Source organism: Carcharodon carcharias, chromosome 2, assembly GCF_017639515.1.
Source record: "Carcharodon carcharias isolate sCarCar2 chromosome 2, sCarCar2.pri, whole genome shotgun sequence".
Taxonomy (NCBI): Eukaryota; Metazoa; Chordata; class Chondrichthyes; order Lamniformes; family Lamnidae; genus Carcharodon; species Carcharodon carcharias.
The window spans coordinates 200,093,497-200,116,472 of NC_054468.1; the positions used below are offsets into that span (position 1 = coordinate 200,093,497).

The 22,976-nt window shown below is 39.5% G+C and overlaps 2 protein-coding genes across 4 annotated transcripts in view; one reads left to right on the forward strand and one right to left on the reverse strand.

Annotated features, from left to right (window-relative positions):
- thada (THADA armadillo repeat containing) overlaps window positions 1-13,840 on the reverse strand; it is a 423,367-nt gene extending 409,527 nt beyond the window's left edge. For all 3 annotated transcript variants that reach the window (XM_041182915.1, XM_041182914.1, XM_041182913.1), the window contains exons 1-9: window positions 13,503-13,840; window positions 11,520-11,608; window positions 10,296-10,426; window positions 8,194-8,342; window positions 7,308-7,340; window positions 6,117-6,165; window positions 3,921-4,111; window positions 3,630-3,724; window positions 927-1,150 (exon numbers count right to left, since the gene is read on the reverse strand). In XM_041182915.1, the coding sequence (XP_041038849.1) occupies window positions 927-1,150; window positions 3,630-3,724; window positions 3,921-4,111; window positions 6,117-6,165; window positions 7,308-7,340; window positions 8,194-8,342; window positions 10,296-10,426; window positions 11,520-11,608; window positions 13,503-13,578 (1,037 nt within the window). In that variant the 5' untranslated portion in view covers window positions 13,579-13,840. The remainder of the gene's footprint in view (window positions 1-926; window positions 1,151-3,629; window positions 3,725-3,920; window positions 4,112-6,116; window positions 6,166-7,307; window positions 7,341-8,193; window positions 8,343-10,295; window positions 10,427-11,519; window positions 11,609-13,502) is intronic.
- A 307-nt stretch (window positions 13,841-14,147) lies between these two features.
- The window catches only part of plekhh2 (pleckstrin homology domain containing, family H (with MyTH4 domain) member 2), a 160,512-nt gene continuing 151,683 nt past the window's right edge, over window positions 14,148-22,976 (forward strand). The window contains exon 1 of the mRNA XM_041182916.1: window positions 14,148-14,310. The gene's annotated coding sequence lies outside the window, so the exon portion shown is untranslated. The remainder of the gene's footprint in view (window positions 14,311-22,976) is intronic.

The window sequence follows — 22,976 nt, forward strand, 5'->3', positions numbered from 1 at the left end:
GATACAAAAAAACCACTCTGCTGTTTTAACGCATCAAATAATATTTAATTATGGACAACAACTCTAACTTATATCATCTCTAACATAGTAAATTATCCCAAGATGCTTCAGAGAAGCGTCACACAAAATTTGACATTGAGCTACAAGGACATTAGCGCAGAAAGTTTGGTTAAACAGGAAGGTGCTGAGGAGTGTCATAAAAGAGGAAGGAGACGTAGGGAGGTAGCAAGGTGTAGTGAAAGGATTCCAGAGGATACGGCCTTGTCAGCTGAAGGCACAGCACCAATGGTGATACAATTAATCTCAGGGATGCTCAGGTCAGAAGTGGAGAAGCACAGATATAGCGGAGGATTATAGTTGGAGGAGATATAGTTGGAGGAGATTACAGATCTAGGGAGGGGTGAGGCCATGGTGGGGTGGGGAGGGGGGGGGGATCTGAAAACAAGGATGAGAATTTTAAAATTGAGATGCTGCTTAACCAGCAGGCAATGTAGCTCCGCGAGTGCAGGGGTGATGGGTGAATGGAACTTGCTGCAAGCTAGGACACATGGGCAGCGAAGTATTGGATGAGCTGAAGTTTATGGAAGGTAGAAAGTGCAAAGCTGGCTACAGTGTTGTAGTCAAGTCTAGAGGTAACAAAGGCATGAGGTATTTTCAGTAGCAATTGTGCTAAGGCAGAAGTAGGGTCAGGCTATGTTACAGAGGTAGAAGTAACAGTCTTAGTGATGGCGAAGACATAGCTTTTCCATTATTATTAAGTCTCAGTTACCAGTCTTTGCCAAGGCTAAAGGAGAAAGGGATTAGATAGCACTCCCAGAATTTCACCAATAAATTGGCACATATGTTTTGTTAATAAAAGGAGCCTTGTAAATCCAAAAATGAATAGTGCTTAACTTTAGAAAACAAATGATCTACCTGTTGCTTACCGTGTGTTAAGTGACAGGAGAACAGTCAATATGTCTAATAGTAGATGTTCACCACTATCTCTCATTCTTCCACTTCTCCAGTCCAACATTGCCAGAGACCCCTGGCTTAGGAAAAGAACTGCATCATCAGGAGGTACAGCATTGTAAAGTTGCCCGCAACTCTGAATTAACCATCCTGGTACATCATGAGCTCTTTGCATGGAGTTAAAAAGCAGATCATGAACCTTCAGAAAAGAAAAGATGTGGATCAATTAAGATATAAAAATCAACAGGCTATTGAAAGAAATATTGGGTCAGTCTTGCTTGAGTAGGGTATTTCACAACATATGCTGTGAGCTAAGCTCTGTACTCTACTCAACAGGTCAAAAGTTTTTTGTTTCATAACTTGCTCGAAATAAAAGCTGATATTGGCATGGTGATGGGACAATGGTGAATGGTGAAATCAACAAAGTATCTACACAAAAAAAAGCTAGAGCTCCATTCATGTTACAAATCCTAAAATATTTTAGTGACCAACCCTTCTCTCAGGGCAGGTTGATCACGCACCCAACAGTACACCCAGTTAAAGCCAGGTTGGAGCCAGGTAGAAGTCAAGCTGCTCAAGGTTTTATTTTTAGTCCCCCTTCCCAACCTACTCTGGGGTTAAAATCATCACCACAGTTTCAGGTAGGAGAAGACCTTCAGTCCGTCTAGCCCACCTATCCACAGTATTCCCTTGTTGTATTTTTAATCATCCTGAATCCCATGTATTATTTCAAATATAATGCTCTGGTATAGTGAAACTACTTAAGCAGGATTTGATTCCAAGAATAAGGCTTTCAGTTCATATGTAAAATTATTCCTTGCCACTGCAAGATATGATTAAGTTCAGGTTGCAATGAAGTTTTGAGGCAGAATTTTCCTGACCCAGTGGTGATGGGCTTGGAGGTGGATGTGCCATAAAAATAGAGGGGAACTGCACTGGGATAGCTCCAGCAGGGAATTTTCCCAGGGGGGGCAGGAATGTGGGTCAGCTGCCCGTACCACAGAGGTAGGCAGTCAATTTACCTACTTAAGGCCATAATTAGGGTTGATTTTCCAGCCTCACCAACATCAAAGGTCACCCATGGTCCCAACAATCTAGATCGAGGTATTTTCCCTTCAATGTCAAGGGCGTTTTGAGGCGCCCTTGCAATCGCTACCTGCCTCATCAGTGCCCATCTCTCCAGGTGGGGCGAGGGCTCTGAAGCTCCGAGCCCTGTCACTGGGCCAGCAGCATCAGAGACCACCCTTCTAATAGCGCAGAAGCAGCCAATTAGGATGTCACCTCCAGGAAAATAGCTCCTCCATGTTAACTGTATAAATTAAGTGTATACAGGTGGGGGCACTCATTAGATAATCACTTAATCGTATTTGAATCCAGTCTGTCTGAATCATTCCAAATTGTCATCAGAAATTTATTTTTTACTGGTTCCATATATCATGACTTAGTCTTGAATGTTGAAGCAAATAATCGTGCAATAAATGAAAAAGAGACACTTATAGGCACTGGTGGTGGTTTGTAGAGTTCAGAGCTACACATTTATATTGGGCAGAATCTTCAGGTCAGCGAGTGGGGCCTGCGCAGTGACTTGGGCTTGTGTCCCGACGTCACCGTGCGTCATTCAGGTATTCAGTCCAGCGGGAGCGCACCAGAGTCAGCTGCATGCCCGCCAAACTGTCAAGGGCCTATTAAGCCCATTTAAGTGTTAATTAAAATACTTAACTGAGCTGCCCGTCCAACCTTAGGGTTGGCGGGCAAGCGAAGAGCCCAGGCGGCCTTCGCATTTATCATGAAACCTCTTCGACAAGCGGGATGAGATTTCATTAAAGTTTTTAAAGTTTAATAAAATTTTTAAATAAAATTCATTGACATGTCCCAGCTCATGTAACACTATCACATGAGAGGACATGTCTTAAAAATTTTTAAAAATCAAACTGATCTCCCTGATGTAGCTCTTTGCCTTAGGGAGATTTCTGCGCTCTTTCGCACACATGCGCAAAAGAGCGCAGGCCCTGACTCAGCCTCCTTCCCCCGCTCGCGCAGGGATAGCTGAGCGCCTCTGGGTGCGCGTAACGCTGGGCGGGCCTTAATTGGCCCACCCATGTAAACTGGCGGCGTGCAGCCAATCATGGGCAGCGTTCAGCTGCACGCGCGCCTGCCCACCCACACCCAGCCACCCTAATGGGGAGAAAATTCTCCCCAATGTCTTACTTTGTGAATAAATCTAAAATTGAGTAAAGATTGACTTCTGGTCACCTCCTTCACCAACTGGCTGTAAGAAGTTTAACACTCTGGTCTGCCTCCAGGCAAATGTGGGCCTGGGGCCTCCATTTGTTCCCAAAGTCAGGGGATGGAAGCCCATGAGAAAATCCTGCCCTTTATCTTTCCAAAATCATTAATTTGATGACCAAGTCCTTCCTTTAATAGGCAAAAAAAATGTAATCATATCTATTTTGAACAGATAGCATTAGCAAAGCATTAAACGTTGCTGTTACTCTTAATTTTCAACCGGCAATGATGTTCTGAATCCACATTAATGTTTCATTTTCAATATTAAAAAAAACTTAATTACGTCATATCCTTCTCACAGCAGCCTGGTAAGATCATTAATCATCTTCCAGATCTTCATGTCAAACAGGCAAAAATTAACTTCAATCTCTCTGAAAAGCACTCCTACTTACCAGCTTTGGCAAGAGTTCATCACAGTCCACAATAGTCTTGATAAACAGAAGTGCGGCCATCCCTGCTGTACTCTGAACGATCTGTAAGAAATCTCCTGAATGGTAGAAAAAAATTGACATCCTTAGAAACTGGGAGAAAAGGAAGGGAATGCAAGGCCAAAAACATGCAACTAGCCTTTTACATTGTAATAAATTATCTGCTATACTTTTAACGAGGAGGATAAAGCATTTGTTGGCAATGGTGCTGTAAGGAGAGAATGTTCATCTAACAGTAGTTTCCCATAAGCTTACCATCTAGGAGTATTTCAATAAAGCATGTGAGTAGCCCACACATAGCTTCCCAGAGACGTGGCTCAGCATTTTTACAGAAAATGTCATGTATTTTCTCTTGAACCTTTTGTACAAGGACCATTGTGGCCTTCATGGCTACCAGTGAATCATGCATCAGCTTGTTTTGCAGAATGTGTTGTCCGCCAAGGTTCCTAAAGCAAAATTAAAAATCAGTCTTCTTTTCCAAAAAATACATTTTCAGTAATGATGGTTTTTGGCAAAATAAATATCTAATATAATAGTGAGTCTGCAAAAGACTTAATAGTTTTATGAATTGAAAAGTTATAATGCTAAATTTATAGCCTATTCATCTTCCTTCACTGTGTTTTAGATCAGAAGTTACGGTGGTAGAAGAAAGGAAACCTCATCTTAAATGACCACAAGCTTAGGTAATAGAAATTTAAAATTTATTTTTCCCCTGTGGATGTCTTTTTCAAATGCAAATGTATTTTTTTTAACTGTCTAAGCAGTGAACAATAAGGAGCCAATCAACAAGGTTTTCTTGAGTCAAAGAAAGAGCAAGTTTATTAGCCACTAAACCGGAGAAAAAGTAATAAAAGACACATCACATACACAAAGGTATCAGGAGTAAGGAAAGTTAAAGTCCAAGTAAAAGCTAAAAGAATATATGGTTAGAAATCCTTTGTTTGTCTTTGATGTGTAGATCGTTGAACGTTGCAGCTAGTTTAAGTCAGCTGGTCCTTTAAAATCCCAGAGTTGAATTGAAGTCCATGTAGTTGCAGGAGACAATTTCCTTTTTTAAGCCGTAAGACGTCTTTTCCAGAAATCAAATAGTTTTTCCTGAGCTTCTTTCTGATGGAAATACACTATCCCTGGGACTGATTTTTTTGACTGAGAGATAAGGCTTTGCTTAACTTATGAAGAGAAAGAGAGAGACAGACAGACAGACAGACAAAGAGATTCATTGCTGCTGTCTTTAGCATTTTTTCCAGACTCTTCTGTTGACTTTTCCTCTCTAACTCTGGCTTGGCAAAACCAGTTCTTAAAACCCTGCTGTGGATGTATATTCCAAAAGGATTTGATTTCTGCAGTAGTAATTATTGTAGAACAAGTAATCACATTTTGATATTTTATCTCATTAACTTTTGACACATTTCAAGACAGTAGAAACCATCAAGAGATAGGATTATTTCATCCTCCACAAGGGGTTTGAATGTCTGTTGGGTGTACATCCTGGCTAGCTAACAGTTCCATGTTGCCTTGACAGCATATCGGTTATTAAGTCTAGTATTTTGCACTTCAATACCTTCCTTTCAATAGTCCTTTTTGAAGTTGACACCCCCCAGGTGTGAAATTCCATGCAATATGTCAGGGCAGGTCTGTAGTGCAATCCATATATGGACTTTCCAGAAAAGTGCTCAACTTACAGTATCAGAAATCAGGTGACTTGTGGTAGCCATCTTTGGCCAGTGTCTTTTCTTGTAGCTTTAAAAATTAGGCCCTCTTTAAACAGTTCAATGTATTTTTGATTAGCTGAAGTTATAGTTAGATCTCATTCAGTCACAATATCCTCTCATCGTGACAAGTCTCATTTGGGATTTGGCCTTAAACATGATTATTGTGCAGCTACCGGCAATGGTTTTGGCATGTGAAAAACACACAAAGCTACTCAAAGTTCATACAAGTGCAATAGCATATTTACATTGCACAGATGAACAGAATTACAGAACTCCTGGTGCTTGGGTATCCACCAAGTTTGTAGAGTGGGGTGGACTCAATGGCAACACTAAAACAATTACTGACGATGTTCTTTTCTCAATATTAGTGGAAGCCCCTGAATATGCACAATGCAAAAACTAATTACTCAGCATACTAAAGGCCATGAAAAATGCAGCAGTTTATGCTACTCGAGCCAAAAGTTTACATGTGCTATCAATGCAGGCAAAACACCTAATTAAATAGGTCTCCAACCAAGGCACTTATATCATCTCAATTATAGTGTAATGCTACTATACGACTGAAGGATGGCTGCAGCACTTAATACAAGTGCAGAATAAAAAAAGTGTAGGTTAGCAACCAAATTCAGTAACTTTACAATTCTGAAATCACACTCATAGGTGAATTTTGCTTAATTAACATAATTAAGTCTCAGCACATTTGCAGTCCTGAACAAAGTTAAATTTTAGAAATACTCACTTATTTTGCAGCTTAAAATCCACCAATGTGGTATGCAGAAACTGAAGAACTACAAAAGTAAAGTCAAAATAGTTACAAAAGCAATTTTACAAATTACCTCAGTTAGTTCCATGTTAATCTGCAACCAGTCATATTTCTGGACTTTCTGACCATTTGTCCACAGAATGGATTCGGATTAATGCTAAGACTAATCCTAAAACTTTTTTTAAAAAAATAATGTATATTCTCAAGTTTATTTTAAAAAAGGCTCTCAGGTTAAAGGTGGTTACTTCTCCCACAGTTTAAAACAACAAATAATTCATGATGATTCAGAAAGACATTTATCACTAGTGCTTGAAAGCCCCTTGATCAGTCTGAGACGGACAGAGTTTTTAACCAAATAGTGAGAGGCTTTTAAGAACAAAACACAAGCACCAAGAAGGCAGTCGGGTTTTTGGAGATGGTAGCTGCCAATGGCAAAAGGCTGCAAAAGACAAAAGCAAGGGACAGTGCTTCTGCCCTGGGACTGCAGAGGGCTAATTCTGATTAAGCAACTAAAATAATCCATTTAAGTAGGGGTAGAATTACACATTCTTAATTTTGTATAATTGTGCAGTTACAAGTGACATTGTTTGAAGTAAGTCACTCTTATCATATCTATTATTCTGTGCATTTCACCTTACTATGGAATTAAGCAGCTTCCAATTCAAATCAAGATTTGCCTTTGTTAGCATTGTCAGTCCACCTTCAGAGAGATTGAAGAAACAAGTAGACAAAAGACAGTAATATCCAATTTAGATTACAAGCAGCAATTGCACAAGTATAGATAGGTTAGTGCAAGTCAATTTCCATAAAACAAAAATGTTCACGCTGCTTCAACAAGCAACTTCTAAGGCGAAATCGCTAAGGTATTAACACCAACTCAAATTTGTTACAAAATCAAACAGATTTTTTTTGTCAAAATATAGCATTTCATTTCGTCTTAATCAATTGTCCATTAATGGTCACAAATATTAGAGTTAGCGAATTGAACCAATGGCAAATTTGTTTAAATTAATCAGTTTGACACTGAAGACAAGGTTCATACTGTATTGCACAGAGAGTCAAGACTAAGTATAGTCTTCAAGGAAAGTGGGACGATTGCAAAAAAATAAAATGGACATGTGTAAGAGAACAACTTTCCAAATCAAAAATATGAAACAGACAACCTACCCTCCAGATAAAGACACTGCACGCACTTTTCACCTGTGAAGGCAGGAAATCAAATCAGAACGGTTACTTTATTGAACATGCACCACAATTAGAAATTAATCTTATCAAACAATTTCCTGCTCGTTCTCGTTCCTGTGTGTTCCAGGATCTCAGATCAGTCTTTTCTTTCTCTAAAAGGTTTTTAAAATCTAAAGTCTGGAAAAACTTACTTTATTTAATTTTTTATTCATTCTTGGGATGTGGTCATCACTGGCTAAGCCAACAATGTCAACCACGTTACTCTGGGTCTGGAGTCACATGTAGGTCAGGCCAGGTAAGAACGGCAGATTTCCTTCCCTAAAGGTTATTAGTGAACTAGATGGGTTTTTACGACAATTGGCAATGGTTTCATGGTCATCATCAGACTTTTAATTCCAGATTTGTATTGTCACCACCTCCCCAATAGATAGAAGAAATAAGAAAGACTATTCCCATTGGATAGAAAGTGATGTGGAATGATCAATTTTAAATTATCACACAGAGAAAGAGTAAGGGGTGGGGTTAGGGGAAAGTCACCACACAGATGGCTGCTTTATCACAGAGTGTTACAGTCAGAGATAATTGCATTTCTGAGGGAAAACTGGATATATATTTGAAGCAACAAAAGATCCAGGACTAGAAGGAGAATAGTAGAATCAGTTTTGGATTGCTTTAAGCAAAGAACCAATACAAATGATGGGTTACATAATGCATGGAATTTAGAAGGAGACTAAGTCTATGCACAAGTCAACTGCATACCCACCAAAGAATAATGCAAGATGTAGAAGGAGCATCAACTTTTAACGAGGCCATGTAGAAAGTCCTAAATATAATTTTTTTCAAGCTCATGCACTTTGATCAATCTTACCTAGGCTAAAATTCTCCATACATGCTGCAATGGAATCAATCACCTTCCTAACATGAGGTTTATCCACTGTCAACAATTCTTCCCTCAGGCAATTGACGAGACAGTTAACCACTTCTTCCTCAAGGTTTTCAGAAATGCCGCTTAGTGCGCTGCAAAAGAATATTAGTGTTGAGTTTTAATGAAGCCTTTTGTGTGAAAATGTTTTAAAAAGCATCTTGGTGTGGGTGTGCTTCATTTTTAAATATTTAAATGCAACACAAAACCTACTTAGTGCGGAAGCCACTGCACAACACATGCAACTCAACAGGCCTCATATATATTGCTATTACACAAAGGATTTGAATTAAATTATTTATACCACATTAACAAGCAAGGCAAACAATGTATATTGTATCAGGTGGTTCCAGCTCAAAAAAATTAGAGATGCGATATGCTGTTGAATCGCATCCTGCATGAATAGCTGGCTAACTCCTAGACAGAAATGTAAACATTTCAAATCCAAAGAAAATAGAAACTGTAAATTTAAATTAAGTTGAGCACAGTAATGATGAAATTACATTACTTACTGATGGGAGAAATATTAGCATACTCTTGGCTCAAGGAGGAAAATATAATTGAAGTAGAATTTCCCAAACCACACACTGTTTTCACTATTCTCTGATAACCCTTCGCTAAAATGTAACTAGGTTTATTCTAAAAGCAAGCATTTTTGTATTTATACTTAAGATGCAATATCACTGAAAATTTCTGACAAACTAGACATGGTTTCAAAAGTAACCATCAAGTTAACAGTCATTCCTTAAGACAATGCAAGTATGACAACTGTTCCAACTTCAGTTCTGACATAAATATTTGCTCAAATACATTGGTGTCAGTTGTTCTTATAGGTGAACTGAAAGCAAATTTTTAAGGGAAGCAATTCCCATTGCTCTATTTCTTCTTGCACAGGGACCCAGAGACATATTATATTATTTGCATGATCCAGACTAGACATGCTTATTGTTCACACATATGTTCCTAATAAAGATGGGACACTATTTCACAGTAAAATGAACATTCGAAATGACAGTCATGATAGGATATACTGTTGCACCCCTCATAGCCAGTCAGTGAAGGAAGAAACCAAAGCCAATCTTCACTTGATAGTGATTTATTCAAATAGCTATCCAATCAATGCCCTCAACCTGTATATATTTAATATCTTAATTGATACAATTAATATACACATAATTCAATACAATATATCTTTGCATAATGATGCAAAATAAGAATATGCCACGTGTCCCCACGCCAGTAAACTGACTTCAAAAATATCAGAACAGAAACATCTGATGAAAAGTTATTGACCTGAAATATTAACTCCTGTTTCTTTCTCCACAGATGCTGCCTGACCTACTGAGTATTTCCAGCATTTTCTATTTTTATTTCAGATTTCCAAAATGGGCAGTATTTTGCTTTTGTATTAGTGATGGATTGCTTATTGTTTAGACTTATGGTAAACAACTTCCATTTAACATATTAACCATCTTTTACCCAGAAATTTAGAAAAAAAAACTTTTGATACTGAAACAATCCTTTGTACAATAATAACTTGCATTTATGTAGCACTTTTATTATCGCAAGGTGCTTCAGAGGAGCATAATCAGACAAATTTGACACTGAGCCATTGAAGGAGGCATTAGGACAGATGGCCAAACGCTTGGTTGAAGAGGTAGGTTTCAGTAGGGTTTTAAAGGAGGAGGGAGATGTAGAAAGACAGAGAGGTGATTACCAGATACAGAAATAGTGACAAACACAATTTAAGGGTGTGGAGAAAATAGTTCAATATACGAATGCTCGGAGTCTTAGGAATAAAATTGCTGGTGAAAGAAGCTATGATATCAGAGGCATCAATGGGGTTTGATTCAACAATGATACAGACTGGATGAACATATATTCTATGAAATTACTTAACAGAAATAGAAAAGGTGTAAAAATCATGATTTCCTCCTGTGGCTCACATCACACAAGATTGTGCAATTATTGACTAAGCAGGTCTCAAAAAAGTTAGCATTTCACTTGCAAACACATTGAAAAGAAGACACAAATATTCTGTGAGTTACCTTGCTGTTGCTCTTTTCAAGGGGCTTCTGGATTCCAGACCCCAATAAATTCTAACCAATATTTCCAAACAGATGTCAATCTGTGGATTATGCACAGAGTCTCTACCTAGTTTTCGTAACAAAGAACCAATCTGAAATTTACAGAAGAAAAATGTAAAGTGATTATTTATGTGGAAATTATAGATTTTACAAAAATAACAACTGAAGCTTCAACAGTACAATAAAGACCACCAACAAGTGCAGTTGAATCAAATTTGGCTCAGTTTCAATTAACAAATAAATGAAAAGCCAATGAAATCTATTCAGATTTTTAAATTGGAAAAGGCATAATGTCACATTGTGGCTTTACTGAAACCAAAGTGCTGAGTGGCACATAACTTGCAAATCGCAGGGAGAAATAAGCTATTCAAGCTCACTTATTCCTGCCATAATCCCAGTTAGCCAAGCTAATTAATTTAAAATTCCTACGTCACTGCGATTCCATATAATGGAATGATTAAGGAACAGAAAAAAATCCCAATGTCAGAAGAGGAGATACGGTTAGAAAAAGGAATAATTATTCTTGATAGTACGGTAGATATAAGGCATGATGAGGCAGGACAAAGACTTAGCATATATTAGTAGCATAAATAATTGTACTGGAAGTAATGGAAATGCTGGAGTGCACCTAGAGAACAATTTGGTCAACATCAGTCCGTGAAATCAGCACCCAGGAATAGATGTCCAACAACCATTAGTAATTGGATTTCAGTTGAGAACTTCTAAATTAATACCGGCAGAAACTCCTGATGCACACATCCTCACCGCTCATTCCAAAAATGTCTTGGAGATCAAGAATTCATAAATCCCAGATAAAGTAATAAAGCTTTTCACAAGTAACACCTTGGTGATCTTGAGTCTTATGTGAGATATTCTGTTTGTTACAAGTCATTTATTTAATTCAGAAATTTCTGAGCTAAATTTGCAATGATTACTTTGCATTTCCATGGTCATTATTTAATAGTGCTGCAGCTGGAATATTTGCTTTGATTTAAGAAAGGCCACCACCAAATTTTTTGTTGAAAAAAGCAACTGTTTAAAATACATTCATAGGAAAGGTTAAAAGGAGTTAACATTACTTCCTGCAAACATAAATGATTCTTTATTATCATCACTATAATTGTCCGTTACTGTTGCTCCATGAAGTGGTTGTGATGAAGCCTGAATGAAGGAGTAAGATTGTACCTTCTTTAGTAATTGCAGTTGTTGTATTCCATCATTGAGCTCTGCACATTCCAGCAGGAGAATCCCAAGACCATTCTCCTCACCAGTTACTATACCCAAAGGATAAAAGAGAACAATAAATATTTCAAGAATATTGGGGTGGGGTAGCAGGTTCAATGTATTTTACATGTTTACTTGTTGAACTGCATTTTGTTAATAGAGTGTACATTATTCAAAATGATCTATTGTAATCACAGATACACAACAAAGTCAATAAAACCATTTACAGAGTTAAGTTTTAATATATGTCAGCTTTTCCGATTATAGAATTTTTTTTTGTGTGTATAGCATTTTCAGGGAGTTCACAATGTCATAAAATCCAGGAACAAAGCTCAAGTGATTTGCAGTGATCTGAAACAATATCATGATCAGCTACAAAGGAGCCCCCTGGTAAAATGGTGGCTTTATTGGACTAATTTAAAAAATGATAATAAGATTTCAACTATTATCGGAGCTTTGTGTCCAAGCCTTACAACAAGACTTGAACACATGATTTAAACCAGAACTGCCACAGAGTACTGACAGGTTGCGTCCTTGCCTGTTCTAATGGTTCAAGTGCAATTAAAATGTCATGGCACTATTAAAAACTTCTGAAGGGAGGAATGTTGGCCAAAAGTTCTAATCATTACCAAAAACAGATTGAGTCCTTCACCTTTCTACTTGTCAGATCTTGCCATGCATAAGACAGCTGCCACAACTGCCGGCATAACAGCAACTGCACTTAAAATAATTTACTATTGTGAGGCACTTTATAAATGTGAGCATTTCTCAAAATTTTTGTAGTCATATTTATAGAATCACAGGAGACCATTCAGCCCGCCATGTCCATGTAGGCTCCCTGCAAGAGCAATCCAAAAAGTCCCACTTCCCTGTCTTTCACATGGAGCCCTACAACTTTTTTCTTTTCAGATAATTATCCAATTCCCTTTTAAAAGTCACGATTAATCTACATCCACAATACTCAGTGAGTGCAGTCTAGATTCTAACAACATGTTGTGTAAAAAGGTTTTTCCTCATTCACCTTTGGTTCTTCTGCCCTTTGGTGCTTGACCTTTCCACCAATTGGAACAGTTTCTCCCCATTTACTCTGTCCAGGTCTATCATGATTTTGAACTCCTCTATCAATTCTTCTCAACCTTCACTTCTCCAAGGATGACAGCCCCAGCTTCTCAAAGCTATTCACATAACTAAAGTCCCTCATCCTTGGAACCATTCTTGTAAAATGTTTACTCTATCCTCTCATTGGCCTTCACATTCTTCACGTGCAATGACTAGAATTAAACCTGATACTCCAGTTGAGACCAAACCAGTCTTCTACATTAGCACTTCATACCAGTATAATAAATGCAAAATACTGCAGATGCTGGAGATCTGAAATAAAAACAAACTGCTAGAAAAACTCAGTAGGTTGGCAGCGTCTGTGGAGAGAGAAACAAAGTTAACGCTGAGTCCAACATGTCTCCTCTTCGAACTCCAGTCACATTGTACCCACAATGTTAACTGTTTCTCTCCACAGATGCTGCCAGGTCTGCTGAGTTTTTCTAGCATTTTCTGTTTTTGTTTCAGATCTCCTGCATCCGCAATATTTTGCTTTTAACATATTTGCAAACAAGCTCTGCACCAGGATTGTCCAAATTGTAATTTACGTCGGGCTGGAAGCCCAGATCTACCAATACTTTATACACTTAGGATTTCTTGGTCGTTGGCTCGCTTTGAATTTTGAGGTTTGAAAAGTGTTGCTGCTTCACTGGTGGATGAATGCGAAATCAGAACGCCAAGATCTGCTGGTCTCCGAGGCAAGGATCTGGGGGTGTAAACTGTCTTATCTGTTGCCCTGGGTTCCACAATATGCGGCCTACGAAGGAACAACTTGCTTCTCCAGCACACTGAGGAAACCCTGTGTTTGTTACCCCAGTCACAGCTGCAAGACACGTGTTTACTCACATCTCAACCTCGCTAGTTTGTGCTCATCGAGAACAATTCGACCAACGTCGATGTCTTTCTTCTTCTTCAGAACCATCCCCACTCAAATTACTTTAAAACGCCGGTAGGAAGGCGCCCAAAGTTGGAAATGGCCCAGGCTGTCCTGTTGTGATCACTTCAACAAACGTGACAGCTTTTGGGGGAAAGGGGGGGTGGTGGTGTGAAGAGGTTGGAAAGCAGTGCGCGAGCAAACCTATTCCACGGTTTAAAAAGCAAAAGCAACACTATTCGCAGCGTTAAGGAAAGTGCTTTCATTGCAGGGAGCCCATCTCCAGCCGCTTCGACCATATAAATCAGCCACAATTGGGGGGGGGGGGGTGTTAATGAACGTCGAATCGACTTTCACGTCCAACCGTCACTGACTCTTCCGCTCCACCCTCAACCCCGCCTCCGCTTAGCGTCTATTGGCTCGCCCGGAGGCGTTTTAAAAAAAAGCACGTCCGGACAGCCTTCCGCCAGGCGATTGGTGGAGGCGAACGTCAATCAGAGCATGTCAGCCGCCTCTCCCCCCCCCCCCCCCCCACTGCACCCCCTCCCCCCTCCCCGCTCCGGATTCCCTTTCGCCCTCCCCAGGTGGATGAGATCGCGCTGACAGCCGGCCCGACTGTGGGAAAGTTATCGCCTGGCGTGCAGGGCTCTATCGTGATGGAGAGAGCGAGCGGGCAGGGCAGCAGGGCAGACGGCAGCTCGCCCCCAGCGCCCGCTTTGACATCCCCCTTCAGTGTTTCATCCCGCGAGTTCAACGGGAGGGAATGGCATATTTAATCAGGTAGGCGCTTTGCCAGCATTTTGACCAAAGAGGGTGAGAACGGCGCTTTCCCCCCTCCAGGATTTTTTTTTGCATCTGATGTCATTCACTGACAGAGTGGAAAAGATGAGGTTAAGGGACAATTTGGGAGTTCCCATAAAAGCAGCGGGCACGCAATACTCCCCCAACAAAATATTTCGTGCGAAGTCTTTGAACAAACCGTTATAAAAGTATCAGTGAGACATACTTATTTGTCAAATTGGTTAAGTGTCAAAATTGATGTTTTTTCGGAGTGGTTTTGATGAAAAATACTCGTCGCTGCAATAGATCATTCGTGTATATTCCAAAGTACGGTTATAAAATGTGTTTGAAAATTGTAGCGACTTGCTATTCTGTTGAAGAAATAAACGACTTCTTTGCGAAAGCCACTCCAGTGTTTGCAGAATTTTGCGTTGATTACAATTTTGTTCCAGACCAGACATAAACAGAAAATTTGTTCCTTTATATATGGATAGTAGATTTATTTTCTTAATGGTAAAATAATAGGGGCCACTGGAAAGTGTATCCTGTCGATATTTGAAACAGAAGTTATGATGCGACTTAACATAATAGAACTCAGGCTGTACAGAATATTTAATTATATTCTAAAAGACTAACTAATGCTTTTCAGATATTTTAAAATAAAAACCTGACTGGTTCACCAATGTCCTTTAGGGAAGGAAACCTGCCATCCATACTCTGACCTAAATGTGATTCCAGCCCCACAACAATGTCACTAACTCTTAACTCTTTGAAACAATTTAGCAAACAAGTTAATTGTATCAAACCACTGCAAAGAATAAGAACCACACAGACTGCAGTGATTCAAAAAGTAATCCCGCTATCAACTTTTTTAGGGCAACTAATGATTAGCAAAAATGCCAGCCTTGTGTAAATATTTTTTTCTAATAATAATATTATTACTGTTGACATTGTTTATGTCCATATGGTGCTATAATAAAGACTGGACAAGATTATCACCCATTTGTAATTATATGTTCCTATAGGCAGGAAACTCATAGGAAAATTTTGGATGGCTTGGAGGGATAACTTCCCACCATTCTAGAGCAGGGAAATTAAGACAGTTGTTTTAAACTCATCACGGTTAGTGATTTAAAAATGCCAACAACCAACGAAATTGCAGTCTTGAGGTATACGTGCCAAAAATGCGTATTCTAGAGATTTTGTGAATTTATTCATCTCAAAAATAGAAGGAATTTGGCCTTTTTTCAACTACTTGTGAACTTAAAAAATGATCTTCATCCATATGCTGTTGTGTTCCTTTACATTGTTATTGATCATAAGATCATATGAAATAGAGGCGGGAGCTGGCCATTTAGCACATCGAACCTGCTCCACCATGCTGATTCGATTGTGGCCTTAGCTTTCCTGCTTGCCACACCTCCCCCCCCCCCCCCAACAATAATCCTTGACTCCCTTGTAGATCATAAGTCTGTATACTCAGCATTGAATAAATTTAATGACCACTCAGTGACAATATCCACAAAATTCCACAGAATTCTCTGTGGAAGAGAATTCCAATGACTAATGTCTCTCTGAGAGAAGAAATTCCTCTTCACCTCTGTCTTAAATGGGAGACTCCTTATTTTTAAAGTCTGTCCCCAACTTCTGGATTCCTCCGGAGAGGAAAAACCCTGTCAAACCCTCTCAGAATCTTATATGTTCAACAACATCAATTCCCATTCTCTATACTCCAATGAATATAGGTCCAACCTACTCAACTTTGCCTCATGAGACAACTCCTTCATCCCAAGAAATAAGATGGAAGTTGTTTTCTGGATATTGACATGGCTCTTGCTTTGATAGTAGTTTTAGATTTAGGCTTACCCAAAACCTAAGCTTTATTCTAGTTTTTTAAATAATAGACTCTTCTGTATTATCTGATTATCTAACACAAAACACTCCAAGGGCAGGATTTTGCTACGGCTTTGGAATCCCAACGTCGGGAGCAAGTGAGGGCCCGAGCTGATGCTTGCAGGCAGCGAGACAAGCTCAGCAAGCTTCTTGAAGCCTGCCCCCTAATTGGCCATCTTCACATATGCTATCTATTAAGATGGGCTCTCAATGTTACTGGCCCGATCAGACAGCCACTGGCCTGATCAGACAGCCAGTAATTCGGCAGTTTTGGCAGACCCACCTGGAGAGATGAGCACTGCTGATGCAGGTTGCTGGTGCTGAGCTGCACAGCTATGAAGTACAAAACAAAATGAAGGCCTACAGGTCCATTGGTGTGGAGGGGAAACCCCTTGGCTGTATCTGGATTGGCTGTAGTTGCATCCTTTTGAGCTTGCGGCCCCATCATTGGTGCATGGAGCATGGCTCCATTGCCCCCCTCACTCTGCCCCACCCCCAATCGCCGAGCCATGCGCAGGAAAGCCGCCAGCATTGAACTGGCGGCCTACATGTATAGCGAGAGGGCCAGTCCGTCCACTGGCAAGGCAACAAAGTCATTCTTAATTGGGGCCTTAAACAGCATAAATGGGTGCCCACCCCTGTGAAGTGGGAAGCTGACCGAATTACCAGCCCATCCCCGGGAAACCTCCTCTGTAGGAGGAATGCATCAGGGAGCCATCACAACGTGATTACCACCAACAACCCCCTCCAGCCCCCTATTTTCATGGCTAACGGCACCTACAAGCCCACCATCATGAGGCTGGGAAAGTTCAGCCGCAGGTTATTTTGCTCACTTTGACATTAAGCTCATTAAAAAGTGTCCAGTCTTTCATTTGTTGAGTAGATTTCCCATGTTATCTGAAATCTTTTCTGGATGCAGTGATATTGTAAATTTAGGAAACATATAACTTGTAAGGTTATGGTCGCTATGTAAATGTATCTGGCTTGAGTTTGGGACCTAGTTCACTGTACACGCACCAAGCTCTTTACAATTTTTTTGCACATTGAGTGTAAGCAAATAATACATGCTTTTTTCCTTTTTTTGCAAAACATCAAATAATTTGAAACAGTCCACCAAAATGAATGATTCACTATGAGTCAGCTGCTGATGTAACAGATCCTTTGTAGTTCTTTCGTATATGATGAATTTTGTCCCATGAGCCCACTTAGAGAGGTGGGTTAAATGAACTTAGAGATTGGTTACCTCAAAGACCAAAAGTTCCAATCATACTTTTAATTGATTATCATAAGGCATGATATAATTTGTAGATCATAAAAATGTAATGTTATGCAGTATGTAATCATGTCTCTCAAATGCCTGACAATCCTTCCTAGATGATGAAGAATAGAGACTGTTGTAGGCCAGCATGTAACCTACAGTGGATTAACCTGCTTCGTTTGATAACATCCAAATTGTTGCTTAAATAATCCCAAGTTTCCACCCTCAACTCTGCCTACAAGTCCATATCAAGTACGGATCACTGTATATGTGAAGAAAAACTTCCTGATAATCAATCTGAACATTATATTGTGTCAGCTTGGACCTGTGGCCCCTTTCCTACAGTTTAATTTTTTTTTAAATTCTAGATCAACTATTTCTATACTATTTACTGACCCGTACACTTCAATAGATCAGCTCTCAGAAGGATTCTTCTCAGGTTAAGACATCACACTCCTGACACTAGGGAATCAACCTCATGGCTGTTCCATGCAGTGTCTTTAGTGCTTGACTAACCCCCCTATTCCTTGACAACCTGCACCGGATAGTGTACCCAAGGGACAGTCTGACCAGAGCATTTTACAGTTTGATCACAACTTCCTTTGATTTTTATTTTACTGCTTTGGTTTTGTAGCTTATTCTTTTGACTTTGTTGATTGCTGCTACTCTGCATTGATTGGTCATATTGCATGTTGAATCTACAAGGATTCTGAGGTCTCTTTTAACCTGTTCCTTAGCTATTTCAACACCATATGTGGATATATACATATTGCATTTGTCCTTCCTATATGCAGTACTTTACACTTTTCTGCATTTGTATATTATTGCACTAATAATAAATATTAAAAAGAGAGAAATGGACATCTTTTATATGCATGCAATATCTTTGAAAATACATATAATACAAATTCTATTCTAAAGACAACCTACATGGAGATTCCACCTATTTAGAATAATTAACAAGTGTTACGACTGGGACAGGAGTGTGCAGTTGATCTAGCCCCAGGCTCCACACGTGGCACTGTTAGTTTAAAAGTTTAATTCAGTCACCAAAAAGGCCAATTATTTACCTTCACTGCTGTTAGACCCAGAATAAAAGAGACTTTATTACAATAAACTCTTTCAATAAACTCAGAATGATTGATTTATTACAAAACAAAATTTCTTTTTTAAAAGAGGTTGCAAGAACCAGTTAACACACAATTGTAATCTGGAAGTATAATTACCTATCTGTCTTAAAATTCTCCAACATACACACACACACAAACAAACAAACAAAGAGTCTCTGCAGAGATAGGCGGTTGAAAAAAATACTTTATAAAACAAAGGATAAAGTTCGTGGGATTTTGACGCTGTCGATCTGGAGCTCCCTTATGTGAAGACAGATTGCTAGTCCCAGTAGATACCTGGCGGTTCTCAACAATGAAGCTTCAGCGTGGAGGAGATTAGAGCCAGATCAATCCTTCTCATCTCAGCCTCTCAGATTTCCAAAAACAGACAAGATCCACTGAAATGAGGATTCCTAGCTGGATACTGATAATCACTCTACTTCAGGCAAGGCAAGGAGAGTGTGAGCTGAGCAGCTTCATTTTCTTAGTTCATTCCCAAATGAGTTCAAAAAACAAGTTCAAAACATAAAGCTCCTCCATCAGGTGATTTCCAGTAAATCACCAGGCCTTGGCCTTTAAAACTATTTTCATTCCATCAATTAAAATAATTGCAGTGCAAATAAGCAAATAACTCCCCTCCACAAGTGCCATGCTGATCAGGCGATTTCTTGGAAAAGGCATGCTTGTCCACAGTCCAATGTGAACTTATGACCCTTTTAAAAAACATCATCTTCCAAGTGTCCAGATAATACAAAGTCCGTCTTAAAAGAAAATATTGTCCTAAAAGATACGGTTGTAACACCAGTGAAAAACGAGAGTAGATAAAAACAGAAAGTGCTGGAAGTACTCAGCAGGTCAGGCAGCATCTGTAGAGAGAAACAGAATTACCATTTCAGTTTGGTGACCTTTTGTCAGCACCAAAAAAAGTTCAAGCAAGTACAGAGGCAGGGAAAGGGGGAAAAAACAAAAGGAAGGTCTGTGTTAGAGTGCAAGGCAGGAGAGATTAAATGACAAAAGAGATAATGTTGCAAGGCAAAAGGAGATGGTGATGGAACAAGAAACATAATGTAGGCCTAGAAAAGATGTGTATGGGAATTTCAGAATCATCAGCAACAGCTGCCATCTGAAATATTTGGGCGAAATATCTGATCTGAAATTATTGATCTCATTGTTGAGTATAGAAGTCTGTAAAGTGCCCAATCAAAAAATGAGGTATTGTTCCTTGAGATTACACTGAGCTTCATTGTAACAATGTAGGAGGCTGACAGGGGAGGAGGTAAAAGGGCAGGTGTTGCAGTTCCTGCGCTTGCAGGGGAAGATGATGTGGGAATGGGAGGAGGTGATTGAGTGAGCAGCTACTTACAGAGGGAACAATCCCTTCGGAATGCTGAAAGAATAAGGGAGGGGAAAATGGATTTGGTCTTTTGGCATCACACAGGAGGTGGTAGAAATGGCAGAGGATCTGATGAATTTGGAGGCTGGTAGGGTAGAAGATGAGTACCAGGGAAGCCCTATCATGGTTCTGGGAGGAGGAGAAAGGGGTGAGAACAGAATTGCAGGAAATAGAATGGACATGGTCAAAAGACCAAAGTCAACCATGGTGAAGTGGAATCCTCAGTTAAGGAAAAAGAGAAGGCATATTGGAAGCCCTGTTCTTGAAATTAGCAACATCAGAACAGATGAAGAAACTGAGTCATAGTCATTTATGGCACAGAAGGAGGCCGTTCAGCCCATTGAGTCCATGCTGGCTCCCCATGGAGCAATGCAGTCAGTCCCACTCCATTGCTTGATCCCATAAGTTTATTTCCTTCAAATGTCCATCCTATTTCCTTTTGAAATCATTGTTTCCACAACCAACACCCTCTTGCACAGTGAGTCCCACGTCATTACCACTCACTGCATAAAGAAGTTCTTCCTCACATTCCCCTGCATCTCTTGCCCAAAATCTTAAATCTGTGCCCCCTAGTCCTTGTACAATCAGCTAATGGGAAGAGTTTTTCTTTGTCTCCCTTATCTAAGCCATTCATAATCATGTACACGTCAGCCTTTCCAACCTAACCTTGTAACTAAAATCCATCATCATTAGATCCATTCTGGTAAATCTCCTCTGCACGCTCCCAAGAACCTTCATATTTTTCCTGAACTGGATGCTAGTTTAGTTGGTGCCTAACCAGAGCTTTATGTTGGTACAGGATAACATCCATGCTTTTGTACTGAATTTAGGAAACCCATATACTTTGCTAACCACTCTCTCAATATGTCCTGCCACCTTCAAAGGTCAATGTACATGCACCCCATGTTCCTGCGCACTTTTTAGAATTGTGCCAGTAAGTTTATATTGCCTCTCGCCATTACCCTTCTGCCAAAATGCATCACCTCATGTTTCCCTGTATTAAATTCAGCCTGTCACTTATCTGCCCATTCTGCTATGCTATTTATGTCCTGTTGCAGGTAATTTGTATCATCTTCACTTATTACCACTGCTCCAAATTTATCATCTGAAAATTTTGAAATTGTACTCTGTATTCCAAGATCAAAGTCATGTGTGTATATATAGAAAAAAAGCAGTGGTCTTAGCACTGATCCTTGGGGAACACTACTGTCTACCACCCTCCAGTCCAAAAAACAACAATCTGCCATGACTCGTTGCTTTCTGTCCTGAAGCCAATTTTTTATCCAACTGGATACTGGCCCTCCTATTCCATAAGCCTCAATTGTGTCACCCAGCTTTTATGTGGTACCTTGTCAAATGCTTTCTTAAAATCCATGTAGACGATATCCACCGTATTCCCTTCATCAATTTTCTTTGTTATTTCATCAAAAATTTCAATTTGATTAGTCAAGCATGATCTGCATTTTACATATTCGTGCTGGCTCTCCTTAATTAACTCAGACCACTCCCAAGTACCTGTTGATTTTTTTTCCTGATTAAGGATTCCAAAACCTTACCTACAACTGATGTTAGACTAACTGTCCTTGCACCCTTTCTTGAATAAGGGTGTCATATTTGCCACTCTCCAATCCTCTGATACCTCCTCCATATCTAGGAAAGCTTGAAAAATTAAAGCAATCCCTTCCACTATCTCCTTTAGCAATCTGGGATGCATGCCATCTAGACCAGGTGACTTACCTATTCTAGGCACAGCCAATCTTTCTAGTACCTCCTCCCTTTCAATTTTCACTCTATCCATTGTTTCCACTATCTCCGCTTCAACCAATACTTTGCCAGTTTCCTCTTCTTTAGTAGACACTAGTACAAAGAACTTATTAAGTATTCTAGCCTTGCCCTACACCTCAAAGCATACATCACTTCCTTTGTCCCTAATAGCACCGACTCCACCTCTTATAACCTGCCTACTATTTACATGCTGGTAGAAGATTTTTGGCTTCCCTTTTATGTTAGTTGCTATTCTATTCTTATATTCTCTCTTTGCTAGTCTTATTTTCCTCTTCACCTCCCCTCAACTTATTGTATTTGACCTGGTTTTCACTTGAAAACCTCATCTGACATACATCATACACCCTCCTTTTTTGTTTCATCATAATCTCTATTACCATTATCATCCAAGAAACCCTTTTTTGCTCCTATATGTTTTGCCCTTGTTGGAATGTGCCTAGCCTGTACTTGAAGTGTGTCTTCCTTAAAGATCACCTGTTGTTCTACTAGGATTTTTCCTGTCAGTCTCTGATCCATTTTACCCTGGCTAGATCCTTTCTCATCACAATTAAATTAGCCATCTTCCAATTTAGAAGTTCTATATTAGGTTGTTTCTTGCTCTTCTCCATTACTAATCTAAACCTTAGGAAACAATGATCATTTTTATCCAAGTGTTCCCCCACAGCCACTTGGTCACCTCATTCCCCAGCACTAGATCCAGCAATGCCTCCTTTCTAGTTGGGCTGAGAGCATACTGTTCAAGGAAGTTCTCCTTAACACAGTTCAGACATTCCTCCCCCTCCTTACCCTTTATTCTAATATTAGCCCAGTTGATATTTGGATAATTAAAGTTCCTCAAATCACTACTCTATAGTTCATACACATATCAGGTCCTTGCCTATTGGTTGCAGATTTCTTCCTCTATCTCTCTCCTACCATTTGGAGGCCTATAAAATACCCCAAGTAGTGTGACCTTACCTTTTTTGCTTCTCAACTCTAACTAAATGGACTTTGTCCTTGCCCCCTCAAGGAAATCCACTCCTCCTAATACTACAATGTCTTCTCTAATCATTACTACCACACCACCACCTTTTATCCCTTCTCTACATTTTTTGAACAATTTATATCCTTGTATATTAAGTGCCCAGTCCTCACCATTTTTAAGCTATATTTTCGTTAGTACCCCTACATCATATTCCCATGCTATTTGTGCTTGTCGCTCTCCAACCTTATTCACCACACTTTCTGT